The 12,732-nt window shown below is 39.1% G+C and overlaps 1 protein-coding gene across 1 annotated transcript in view; it reads right to left on the reverse strand.

Moving 5' to 3' along the window:
- Positions 1–11,513, reverse strand: part of LOC139744575 (E3 ubiquitin-protein ligase PDZRN3-like) — a 205,803-nt gene extending 194,290 nt beyond the window's left edge. The window contains 2 exon segments of the mRNA XM_071655008.1: positions 7,554–7,637; positions 10,624–11,513. Coding sequence (XP_071511109.1) covers positions 7,554–7,637; positions 10,624–11,328 — 789 coding nt within the window. The 5' untranslated portion in view covers positions 11,329–11,513.
- Between the last annotated feature and the right edge of the window lie 1,219 nt (positions 11,514–12,732).

Below are 12,732 nucleotides of genomic sequence, written 5' to 3' on the forward strand. Positions count from 1 at the left end.
AATTTCCTTTCAAAATCACACATGATGTTTCCATGTGTGGCAAACATTGAAATGTGAGGAATTTCTTACTCTTTTCCAAAATAACAAAGAACGCAAATACCCAGCTTCCAAAGGAAAATCCAATTTAAACATCTGATCCTTTCTTGGGGATTTGAAGCAACTTTTGTTTCTGACCTCTAACCTCTGAAGGATTGGTTGCTCTAATTTGAGCTCAAGGGATTTTCACTCCTCTTAAACACAGGAACACATCCCTTGGCAAAGAACCTCCCTCCCCCCACATCCCCTCACTCCTTTCCTCACTCTTCCCCCTCCCCATTTGCACATTGCATACTTTGTTGAATTCTGTGTAGCCCTCCCCTGCCATGAATTATCCATTGTAATGTACACTGTATATTCACTTTACCCCCCCCCCCCCCCTCCATGACACAATGATACATCCCTTTATAGTAAACTTTCTCTTCCCATGCACCTCTGACATGGCCACTGACATTTGATTCTTTCCATCTCTTTACAGTGAAAATTGTTTCTCTCAGTCCTTGTTCACATTCATCTCACATACAGAATATTTATTTCCTTTGGCTAATTCTGTCCAACGATGACATTTCACAGCAATTTTCTCTCACCCTCACCACCTCCCCCCCCCCCTCCCCACTAACACACACACACACTATAGACATCAATTACATGTGCAGTTATAGGCCTATACAATGTACATTTCTCTTCACAAGTTTTCCTCTTTTCCCTACCTGCACCCCATTTTTGAAACATTTCTATGCATATTTTTAATGTACATATTCTTTCCCTTCATTCAGCCAAACATCAAATATGCTACAGTTTGATGGAACTACTTTTGTGATGGCAAAACTTCAAAATGTCACTGTGCTAAATCATGTGTCTCTTTACAGAAGTGAGTGTTTACATGCACGGGATAATGCAGCTAAATCTGAATACACCGCCAAAGAGTTTTCCACAATACACAATAGCACTTGTGACAGGAACATTCATCAATATTCCGATTTGTATTCATCTACAATCCTACATAACAGTTCAGGTAATCACATTGAGCTGTACACTTGTATGACTGGGCTCTCTTCACTTCTTCTTTCTATAAGGCTCATTCATACATGGTATCATTTTAACAAGTCTGCTACTACTACAGCTGTATGCTTTCCTTACATACATGTAATTCACTTCTTAAGTGTATTTAACTGAATTTGTCTTTCATGCAATACATACATTGTATCTTCATATTGACTGTATTAAAGTGACATCAGACCCACAGAACAGCTCAGGTTTCATTAAAAGTGGGCCTGAAATACAATTGTACATGCAAGAAAGTTGATATTTGGAAGTTTCACAATTCCATAAAAGGGTGATATACTTGTAAATACCAAATTAAATGCAACTTAGATGAGGTAATGTTATGGTGGCACAAAGCTCAACCTGACCTGCGTTCAGTTTTTCTTTCTGAGGTGAACTTATGTTTTATAAAGCAAAGTGTGTAAGCCTACACATGTACATTTGTATCTCTCACATCAAAAATTTGTGTTGCAATAGCCTAGCAATAATGACTTTTTGTGGGGAAATGTGTAGGTGTTTCTGCAAAATTATTGAATGGAATCATGATTTGTAAGAAATGTTGTTTACAAATGAATAGGACAGCTGTGAGTATACTAATTACATCATCACCTCAGTTAGCGTATGCTCATGCTGCTTGTACAGCTTTACGTTAGTCCAAATGTAAATAGACGGTATCAATGTCATATCATGTCGATCTTTCCCAGCGCTCATTAGGGCTTTTTAAAATGATGTCATTTTAACAGAACTTCTTTCAGTAGTCTTATCTCTTTTATGGACCCAGTGGAGTGTTTTCTGCCTATAAATACAACCAACCAATCCAAGGGCAACATTCTCAGGCACATAGTACCGTGGCACATAACTTAGGATATCACATACATTGTAATATAACTATATGGTACGACTTGTACCAACCATATAAGAAGAATACATCAACAGCATACAGCATTTTCACAATCAGAGTGGAATCTACCTTGATATTGCCATTTTCTGGCTCTTGCAAGACCATACAATCCATCATGCAGTACAAAACAACTTAAAGGACAAGTTCACCTTCATAAACATAAGGATTGAGAAAATGCAACAATATTAGTAGAACACATCAGTGAAAGTTTGAGGAAAATTGGACAATCGATGCAAAAGTTATGAATTTTTTTTATTTTTGTGTTGGAACCGCTGGATGAGGAGACTACTACAGCTTGTGAGTCATATGCGTACAACAGTATAAAGAAAATATAAAAGAAAATTCAACATATTTTCATTTTTTTCGCATAATAAAAGAGCAATTGACTTGCCTCTTTCTAAAGGCAGGGGGAATAATATTACCCATAACATTTATCGGTAACGAGTCAGGGGAATGTGTACTTTTTTCAAAAGATGGAATTTTGTGAAATTCTCTTTATATTTTCCTTATATTGTTGTACGCATGTGACATCTAAGTTATTCATACACTGCAGTAGTCTTCTCATCCAGCGGGTACTGCACAAAAACTTCAAAAATTCATAACTTTTGAACGGATTGTCTGATTTTCCTCAAACTTTCAATGATGTGTTCTACTAATATTGCTACATTCTCTCAATCCTTATGTTTATGAAGGTGAACTTGTCCTTTAAAGGACAAGTTCACCTTCATAGACATGTGGGTTGAGTGAATGCAGCAATATTAGTAGAACACATCAGTGAGAGTTTGAGCAAAATCGTACAATCCGTTAAAAAGTTATGAATATTTGAAGTTTCTGCTCAGTCACAGCTGGATGAAAAGACTATTATAGCTCGTGATGTCACATGAGTACAACGATATAAAGAAAGAATAAAGAAAATTCAACATATTTCTATTTTTCTCGCATAACAAAAGAACACTCAACTTCTGTCTTTCAGAAGGCAGGGGGAATATTACCCTTAACATACGTCAGTAGCAAGTCGAAGAAATGTGCACTTTATTCAAAAAGTAAAGTTTTTTGAAATGCTCTTTTTATTTTCCTTATATAGTTGTACGCATGTGACATCATACACTGTAGTAGTCTTCTCATCCAGCAGTGACTGCGCAGATACTTAAAATATTCGTAACTTTTGAACGGATTGTCAAATTTTCTTCAAACTTTCACTGATGTGTTCTGCTGATATTGCTGCATTCTCTCAATCCTTGTCAGTTGTGTATATGAAGGTGGACTTGTCCCGTAAGACTGAAGTATTGACTGATCAGTGATATACAACAGATTTTTAATCTGATATAGATAGGCAAGGGTGTATGCCTAAATGTGTGTCAAAATCATTCATTCATACAAGTATGCTGAATAAACTCACACAGCATAGGCCTCTTTGTGTTGATGTAATATCTAACACCTATAAAAGTCAGTGAAGAACATTACCCTCTCAATCTCTATATTAGATGAATTCACCCACAAGCACAGTCCAGATAAACACCCTCATTTGATGCCATCTCAGTTTTTTCCCTCTCTCTTAATAAATGTATTAAAATGCACTTAGGCACAACTAAGATTAATGGCAAACATAATTTAGGAGCCCTATTCATAGGACTCATGTCCATACAGAATGTGTAGTGGTTGGTATAAGAGAGAGATGGAAGGAGAGGAGAGAGCAAACAGGCCTTTCAATCTTATCTTAGGACTTCTACACTCATCAATTTGACTGCCTAAAGAAACTTTACACACCTGAACTCATATTGTCGCACTGGTGTAACATTTTTAATCCCCCCAAAACATTGTGGCTGGCTCGCAAATGTGTGTGTGTTGGGGCTTAGCTCCCCATGCTTTGTGCATTGCCTTATTTGGAGTCCAGTGTATATTTACCATGGCCTTGGATGGAAGGTACAGTGAGTGAGTGGGGGAGGGAACTCACAGAGCCCATCGTGCAGTCCCACTGGTGTACATACATGCTGCACTACTGGCCTATCACAGAACGCCCAAGCACCTCAATCAAATCATAGCTATCAGGATCTGTGATAACCCCCATTGGTTGTAATAACATCCCCTGGCAGCGCAAAAGTCATGGTTCTGAACACAGCCCACACTACTTCTAACAGAATAACGATTGCCAATATTTACTCGTTTCAAAAAGACCTTTCAAAATTACAATCTTTCTAATGGGTTTCTTCCGCTTACGACAAAGAAATCTCTCTGACGGATCTCTAAACTGCTTACTGTGACTACTGGGTCATGGATGTTTTCATCAACACTTTATTACTTGTTATCACGGATCATCTACTCAAGAAAGATCAAACCAATATTTCAGAAGTAATATTTTGCCGGCTCATTAAGTGCTTATCGACCATGCACTAGTGTACAAAATAAAGAAAGAATATTTAGGCTAGGAGAAATAATATCGACGGCTCACTCTGCATGATGAATAGGTACGAGCTACAGTACACGCAACTTATCACAGCTTTGATTTAAACAGCTATAAATAATGTAGGCTTCCAAAATACTGTGCAATGTTCTGTGAATACAATGGTGTTACCTGAATGAATAATCCATAAACGATGGAAAAGTCTACAATTTCAGCGTGGGGGTCGTAAATGGTATCAGCCTTCCACAATGAATTGTAATTACTGGGGGAAAAGCGTCTTCACAAGAAGATGGAGGCATGAATTACATGCCCTGCAGTTAGCTGAAGGCAGCTGTCACCACGGCCTCTAGTTTTTGCATTCATTTCCATACTAACACTTGTATTGTTTATATTCTTTCCATCAAAGATTTCTCCCATATGAATGAATTATTTCTCAGATAGAGGATACAATTGCAGAAACACATTGTTTCTCCCCACCAGTGTTTTCCTCAAGTTTCTCTGCGATGGAAGCAAGCTTGTCAGCTTGAGTTCCATGCCAGAGTGAGAGAGATACCCACCATCTCTCTTTATGGTGACAATTTCGACAGGACCTAGGGGCAATCATTCTGATACATATCACCAGATGTGGATGAATTGTATTGATGTGCAGGCTTTGAGTATCAGTCTCCGCGTGAAATTTGCCAGCAATTGGACACCATTCGGCACAACATGTCACACAAATCTAATACATTTATGGATAACATGATTGTTACCAGATATTCAATTTTCAATTTGGATCAAATTGTATGACATCCTAGGTGCCTGTGGAGGACACACGTACACGATGACAAAAGCACAACTAATTTTTCTTCTTAATATGTGGCATAGAGAGAAAACACACATATCTGCTTTCACATGTAAAATGATATCAGCAGATGGATACAACAAATTTCTAATTCACTTAAGCCTTCAGTGGTGGAATTGTTGTTTTTATAAGTTAAATTGTTATCTTCCCATTTTTTATTATATGCTGAAACTGCATGTGTGTCTTATGAAGGCCTACCTTTTAGTTACTCTGGAGAAAGCTGGCAAGGCCAAGCATAGCAGACTTGTTCCTCTTTATAGGTTTGTTTCTCAGTAGAATGAATATGATCATCTGACAAACTAATAAATATAATAAGGCTTTTTGTTGATGATATTGTCATTTTTTTTTTTTTGGGGGGGGGGGGGTCAATAATTTGTCAACTTCATCTCCTCCTGCTGTTAAGTGTTTTATGCAAAGTATAATGGTCATTTGATGATGCATAGGGATATGTCATTCTGTTCAAGCAAAGTTCAAGAGGACTTGAGCGAAGGTCAGATGGGAAACTTGTGACCTCATCTATCTATACACTATTTTATGACAAATAATATGATTCATGGAAACGTATGAAATTTCAAACTTGAAAAACTTTCTAATATTACTGCATATACCAGTGCAATAAATCTTCAAAATTATGCTCATTTGATTAAATTACCAGTACTCTCTTTATTCAAATCGAACTTGGAGTGGACTTTGATTTTCATTGGTCATTGATTCATTGGACAGCATCATATCAAAATATAACAATATATTGACCATTGAATACATACTAATTTACAGCCTGAGATGAATGGCATGAACAATGTCATTGAAGTAAGCCTAAAATTCTGCATGAAGCTTTGCAACTTGACTATGTGCTGCCTGGTGTGCCGGACACAATGTCAGATATCTCAGAATCTAAGCTTTACACCATTTAAATTTCATCCATACTCCTGTACTTCCACGCTATCAAGGCTCTTCAGGTACAACAGAGGATGTCATCTCCTTAGCTCTCCAAAGAATTCTCCAGAGGTGTAGATATGACAGAACACATACAATGTATGCTCCCTTCAATAGGGTTACTGATATGTCCTTTTTCCTTCCAGAAAATAACAGTAGATCTTCCACTAAGAAATGTTTTCTTTTCTCAAAGTTTAAAGCATTAGGGAGTCTGTACTGGGATTAAACACACATAGTTTTAGCATCAAATTTCATCTGATGACTGTAGTGAGATGAAATTAAACAGGCGGATGTGTACAAGAAAGTAGCTACCAACTTTATACCAGCTGGCTTTGGAAAGTTTTCAGGCTTTGCAGTCATTTGGTTTTTTCCATCCCTTGCAACATTGATGTACCGGTATCGGTAGACAAGCAAGGCAGCAACTGAGCAACACCATACTAAAGGAGAGACTCCCAACTGACCCTTTTCCACCAGAGAACCAACAAAAAGAACGCTCCTTTTCTTCCCCCTCTCATCACTTTCCCTTCTCATTCTCACCACTGGGAAGTCTGTCTCTCCTTTTTGTCTGGTCCCTGCTCCACCCGGCTCCAAGCATCATTTTCTCCAATTCACCCCTCTCTTGACATGAAAGAAAACTTCGCAACTCGCACACTCTCACAAAGATCCAAATTACGCCCAAGCCCTTTCTCTCCCCCACCCCCTCGTCAATGCTGCGTATTGTCTTCTCCCATTGTGTCGCCCCTTTTGATAAAAAGCAGCGCTAAATTCCTCAGGATCCCTTTTCAAAAGAGTTCCAGTAAGGTCTATGATCTGTCTAAAGTTCAGTTATATGCCGGGTAAAGAGCCAAATCCACTTGTCTCTAATTGTAACTCTCTCCAAATCAATAATCACCTGGTCATTACTCGCTGGATATGTGCAGGACAATGTTCAGATTCACCACTTCTCCTTACCCTGAGGAATGTATCGCAAACAAAAAGCGGAGACTGAATTGTCTCATGGTAGATTCATCATGCTTGCATACAATATAGTATACTAGCACAGTAGCAAAGCACAAACATTCAAATAATATTTAAGTTATATGCCTACCTAGTACTCCTGCCTTTAGACAATAAACAGACCATTTTCTTTAAATTTATATCTTCTTCCATTAAATATTAAGTCAAGCACTCCAGGATTATGAGAAGTTTAGGATTGCTATCATGACATCATATGGTCTCCTCACATCCGCAACATGACATACCCCTAACCCTATCTCATATGGGCAGGAATCAATCAAGAAACCTGGATGACTTCATCACCTCTCCTGAAAACTTCATCAAAATCTTAACATTATTTTTTCTTTTTGCATATGTTAACAGACAAACAAACAATTGAAAGAGAGCAGACTTACCGCTACTCCACCAATAATATTAAACCCAAGGCTGCCATCTTGTCGCTTGAGTTCCAGTGAGAGAATTGTGGTACTTTCCCAGGGCTAAGAAAGAAGATCAGAAAACAAGAAATGTGATCGGCAAAGGCTACAGGAAGCAGGAACAACATTACAGGTATGATTAATGAAGAACTACTGGCCAGGGTAGACCAGATGTACCCCTGACATCAAAGGAACCGCAAACTTGAGTGTTTGACAAGATTCATAAATAAAAGATCAAGCAAGTAGACATTATGACAACTTGAGATGCAAACTTGCTCACATGCAACACATCATTGCAGTACCTGTGTAAACATAAGAGTATGGGTCAGGGTACAAGCACTGAGGAAAGCAAAGTTTCTTCTACCAAAGACATTTTACATTTAATATGAGAAGTATTTTGTTTGTTGGCCTCTTGATGTTTGGCATCACTTAATTCCCCATCAATAACATTATATGTTCAACAAACAGTCTAACAACCAGTGAATACCTGCATTTATCAACTGCAAATTGTGTAGGCAACTTGTGTGGTATACATTTTTGTATACATGTACATATCAAAAGCCACCCTGACACTTTCTATTTTGGTATGCGCATGGGTTGGGCTTTAGCATACCATTTCATGCCAATTCAGGAAACGTTTGTGGAAATGTTCACTGCAACGCCCACGAGGATGCTGTCCAATGCGTGAAATGTTGAACATGTTGAAAATTTTGTCATGACTAAATTTTCAGGCAACTATGCAGACCCGATGTGCAGGAAGACCGTTTCAACGCATGTCATATTGCTGGGCGGTGCAGAATTACATTAAAAACTGGTCGGAACAAATCTCACGACAAAAAAAAAAAAACAAAAACAAAAAAACACAGTGACCAACACAAGTAGGTAATGCTAATACATTGTACCAGTGCCTGAAGAATTCGTAAGTATGGCGTAAACATGGCATGACAATGCATGTCATAAAGATTATGCATTTCTTAAACAATATGTGAGTTCAACATGACCCAAAAGAGACTACATGCCACTGATTAGCATGTACCGCCATGCCAAAATGGGGGTGGGGGGGGGGGGGGAGGGGCAGTGTGGAAGCCAAATTGGTGCAAGCGTCAGGACAGCTTTAGCTAATGTACATCTCATGCAAACGTATAATACAATCATTTTGTGAGTAAAATTCCCTAATACCCTAAAATTACATTCATAGTACAAAATTGTATGACACAAACATTATGTATTAAAATAGGCCCTGTGTGTGTGTGTGTGTGTGTGTGTGTGTGTGTGTGTGTGTGAAGTGTGTGCTGTATAAAGAACATACACTATGTGCATTTAATGGGTGTGTTATTATTGAAATGCATAATTTGGCCTGCACATTATATAATTTCCACTGAGGACCAGCTTCATTAGTCATACTGATTGTGAAAAATAATATATACAAAATGGAAATTTAAGAAGGTCAAATGAACATATAAACCCAACTTTGTGTTAACAATTATCTTCAATTATCATCATGATCCAAGATCAATATGAATTATATCACACTGACAAATTAGCAAAAATCTATGTTTTAACCATTAAGAGGATGCTGAAAGATTCACAACTATACAATCGCATCCTATGTACATATTATGAAGGACTCTTGTGAAGAAAGTTTATTTTTTCCAAAACATGACAAGCTATCCCTTGCCTTGGATGAAAAGAATTAGATACTGTAAATTTAGATGGCATAAAAGTGAACATGATTGCATCATACAAACTCCTTCTGAAGACAGCTGAGAATGGAGGCAGAAAACAACCCCGTAAAAAGGGGGGAAAAATCATTTATGTCAATGATGTAGTGTGCACATCTTGGGAGTCCCAGTGTGGCTTACACTCTCTTGACCTTGCTGCCTTTGTAAATCCCTTGGACAATCAGCACACCATCGTGAAGAACAAACCCTTTCAAAGAACTTTACAGAGGGATCACAAAGTTTCCATTCAACCTGCAAACTTGCGCTCCAATGAACCGAGGAGTAAACATCTCAGCCACAGAGCTCTTGGCTGCATGGCTAAGTAGGGTCTATAAATCTGGAATAGTACATGTAAGCATGGAACTAACAGGAACAAGCATTCCTTGTTTTGCCATGTAGTCCAAGTGGAAAAAACATCGCCAAATCACATTGCTTTTACCACAGTCACGTTAAAAGAGCACTTACAGAAGTTGAAAATATTGACAAATGGTAATATACCATAGAGAATAAAAGAAATATGGCTCTGAAGAAGTTTTATCAGCTCACAGCCGTGGCTCCAAACTTGCCTATAACATAGTTCTCCTTCAACAAGAAAGTAGTTAAGAATAAACTTACTGAACAGGAAATAGGAGCTGACAGATGCACCTTTCAAATAGCTAATGCTCCAAACATTTACTCACCACAACATGTTCTCCTCCATTCGAACACTCAGGAAACAGCAGCCCCCCTTAATAAATTTGATTTCAGCAGCTCAGGTGTACCTCAGAATGCAGGGATATCATATTTATCAATATCACTGCCTTACTACCAGATGTTGGGAGAGAAAAAGAAGTTGGAGACCGCCTACCGAGCCAATCACGTCAGAAATTTTCTGGTAATGTGAACAGCGGGATACCAGCAAAATTGGTTAGTTCTTTCTAGGGGGCGAACGGATGAAATGCCTTCACTCAGAAATTAGGCATGAAAGCTTGCAGCTTGTGCAAGCTGACATTAGAATCTTCATCTACAATACCTAATGTCATACAATATGTGTACAAAGTGGATTTCTGCCATGGCCAATGATGTGGAAATATAAAAACTTTTATACTATAAGAGGGGGACAGTATGGACATACCTGGAGTCAGTTCATTGTAATTTGTATTCTACCTATTTTCATGCTCACTCATATTACCATTTTGATTTTACAGAAGAAAGTTTATTCATACAACTGTATGGGCAGTTCAAATAAAACCTTATATTAAACATTGATAAATCTCAGATCTGATTAGATTGCTAGCTGAATATGGTGTTACAATAATATTTAACAAATTTGGGAAATGGTGTCTCACCTTTTCAAAAGACGCGACGGCAGAAATATATTCCATCTCGGCTTTGCTTTCATTGAGTTTCTTCTGATATCGAAGAGCCTGCATTTGAATTTCATTCTGCAGACATGCAATCTGAGCCAAAAGAGCTTTCTCTCTCTTCCCGTACCTCAACGAATTTTTCTTCAAGCTATGCTCCTGGTTTTTGATTTTTGACTGCAAACTCGAAGCATGGTTTTGCAGAGCTTTCAGGCAGTCGTGGTCGGCTCGAGTGCTGTACTGGAGCACAAGACCACATCCCTGCTCACAGCGGCCCACCGGCCGGTACTCGCAGGCTTGGGTCTCGTGCTGGGCTTGATCTTTGATGTTCACCACCTCTTGACATCCTTTATTGGAACACTTCACGGGGGTGAAATCACAGTCCTCGAGGTGTTGGGCCAGCATCTGGATCTTGACTTCCTCAGGACAGCCTCGTCTGAAGTTATCGCAACGGATTTCCAGCTTTAGGATGAGGTTTCTGAGAGGAAGGACAGAGTTCAGTTCTTTGGTGGAAAACTTCTCACACTTCAGTGGGCAGCATGCATTCTGCACCACCCAAGGCAAAACGCAGTTGGCACAGAAGACGTGGCCGCACGGAGTGGCGAGGGGGCTCTCCAGTACACCAAAGCAGATGCTGCACTTAAAATCCTCGTCTACGGGACCGGAAAAGCGATCTATATCGAAACCCATGGTCGGTCGCGACTAGAACACCATACAGCCAATCGATGGCTCGACGATAAATGTACAAATCCCGAACAGGGCCTTGGAAGAATTAAAATAATACAAAGTAATTTCCTTATAATCAATCCAAGAAGATATGCTCGCACAGGGCGATAGCACACGGCGAAACGAGAGATGCTTGGCTAGCTTCCCTATCACGGCGCCGTATGTGTTATGATTGCGGTTGAGCGACCGTATACCAACACGCTTCTTCGTGAATGGGGGCAGCTGCTTCGCTTATTCTATTGGATAGCCCAACTCGGTGACGAACAATAGGCTGTTCTGGCTCGTGATTGGACGAAGGCAGGTCGCTTCGCCAAACTTGGCGGCTTCTTTGATGTACACCCCGTTATGACCTAGTCGCTCCAATCTCTAATTACACATGCAGTGTAAGGAATGACGGATGCCAAAACACGAGCCTCGTCAGATTCATGTTCTGCTATGATACAGGTTATTTTCGTTCGGTGTATACATGTCTGTATGCATGTTGTGTCGATCGGAAGTAAGAGGAAAAAAGCCATGTTCGAGATGTTCTTACCAAATCGAAAAAGTTCACTTTTTTATTAATGCCACATGAAAGATAAACAACTTGCTAAGATCGTTTATGATGTTATAAGCCCCATTTTCATGAAAGACCTCCAAATATATAGAGTTCCAATGATGATGTTATTTTGTAATAAAAGGAAAATAATGATTATGTCATGAACAAATTTCTCTCTTTTAAATATAAAACAAAAAGAAGCCACTTCAACTTACGTTCCGACAGCAAAGATTTGTAAATACCAATTAGATATCACACTTTGGCGGAAGTGATAGATGTGATGCGTCCATCATTATACTTTGAGTAGCCATGAACATAGTCCTCATTGATCCCATCCCACCCCGCCCCACCCCACCCTCTGACCTGTCCCAGGTGTGTAGTGAAGACGCTCATCGCGCTCGCCCGGATAGTGGACGTGCAATCCATGGTGGAATGTTGTTTGACCAGGGAGGTTTTGTCTCACCTCCCTAGTTTGACCGACCAAAGGCGAAGAGTTAGCCATAACCACGGTAATATCTGTGCAGAGTGGACCATACTGACCTAGTGTTGTAAGGTAAGTACATTCATTTCAAATTTGGGATTCTAAAGATGAGAATGATGTGAAATAGAGAGATGGATCAGAGCATATATAAACAGAATTACTGCAATCACTTTATGATACGAGACAGAATCGATTATTGATGTTAGGGACAGGCCATTTGCAGATATTATACAACCTTACACCGTAATGTAAAGATTCTATCATTCTTAGTGAAACTGGTTCTTACTATTAAGTGGTGTTTCTCGTTTCATTGTAAATTTTCATGTTTTATATTGTTTTAACAACAAGTCTT

This window comes from Diadema antillarum, unplaced genomic scaffold (assembly GCF_040938485.1).
Source record: "Diadema antillarum isolate AM-2024a unplaced genomic scaffold, OU_Dant_1.0 seq00001189_RagTag, whole genome shotgun sequence".
Classification (NCBI taxonomy): Eukaryota; Metazoa; Echinodermata; class Echinoidea; order Diadematoida; family Diadematidae; genus Diadema; species Diadema antillarum.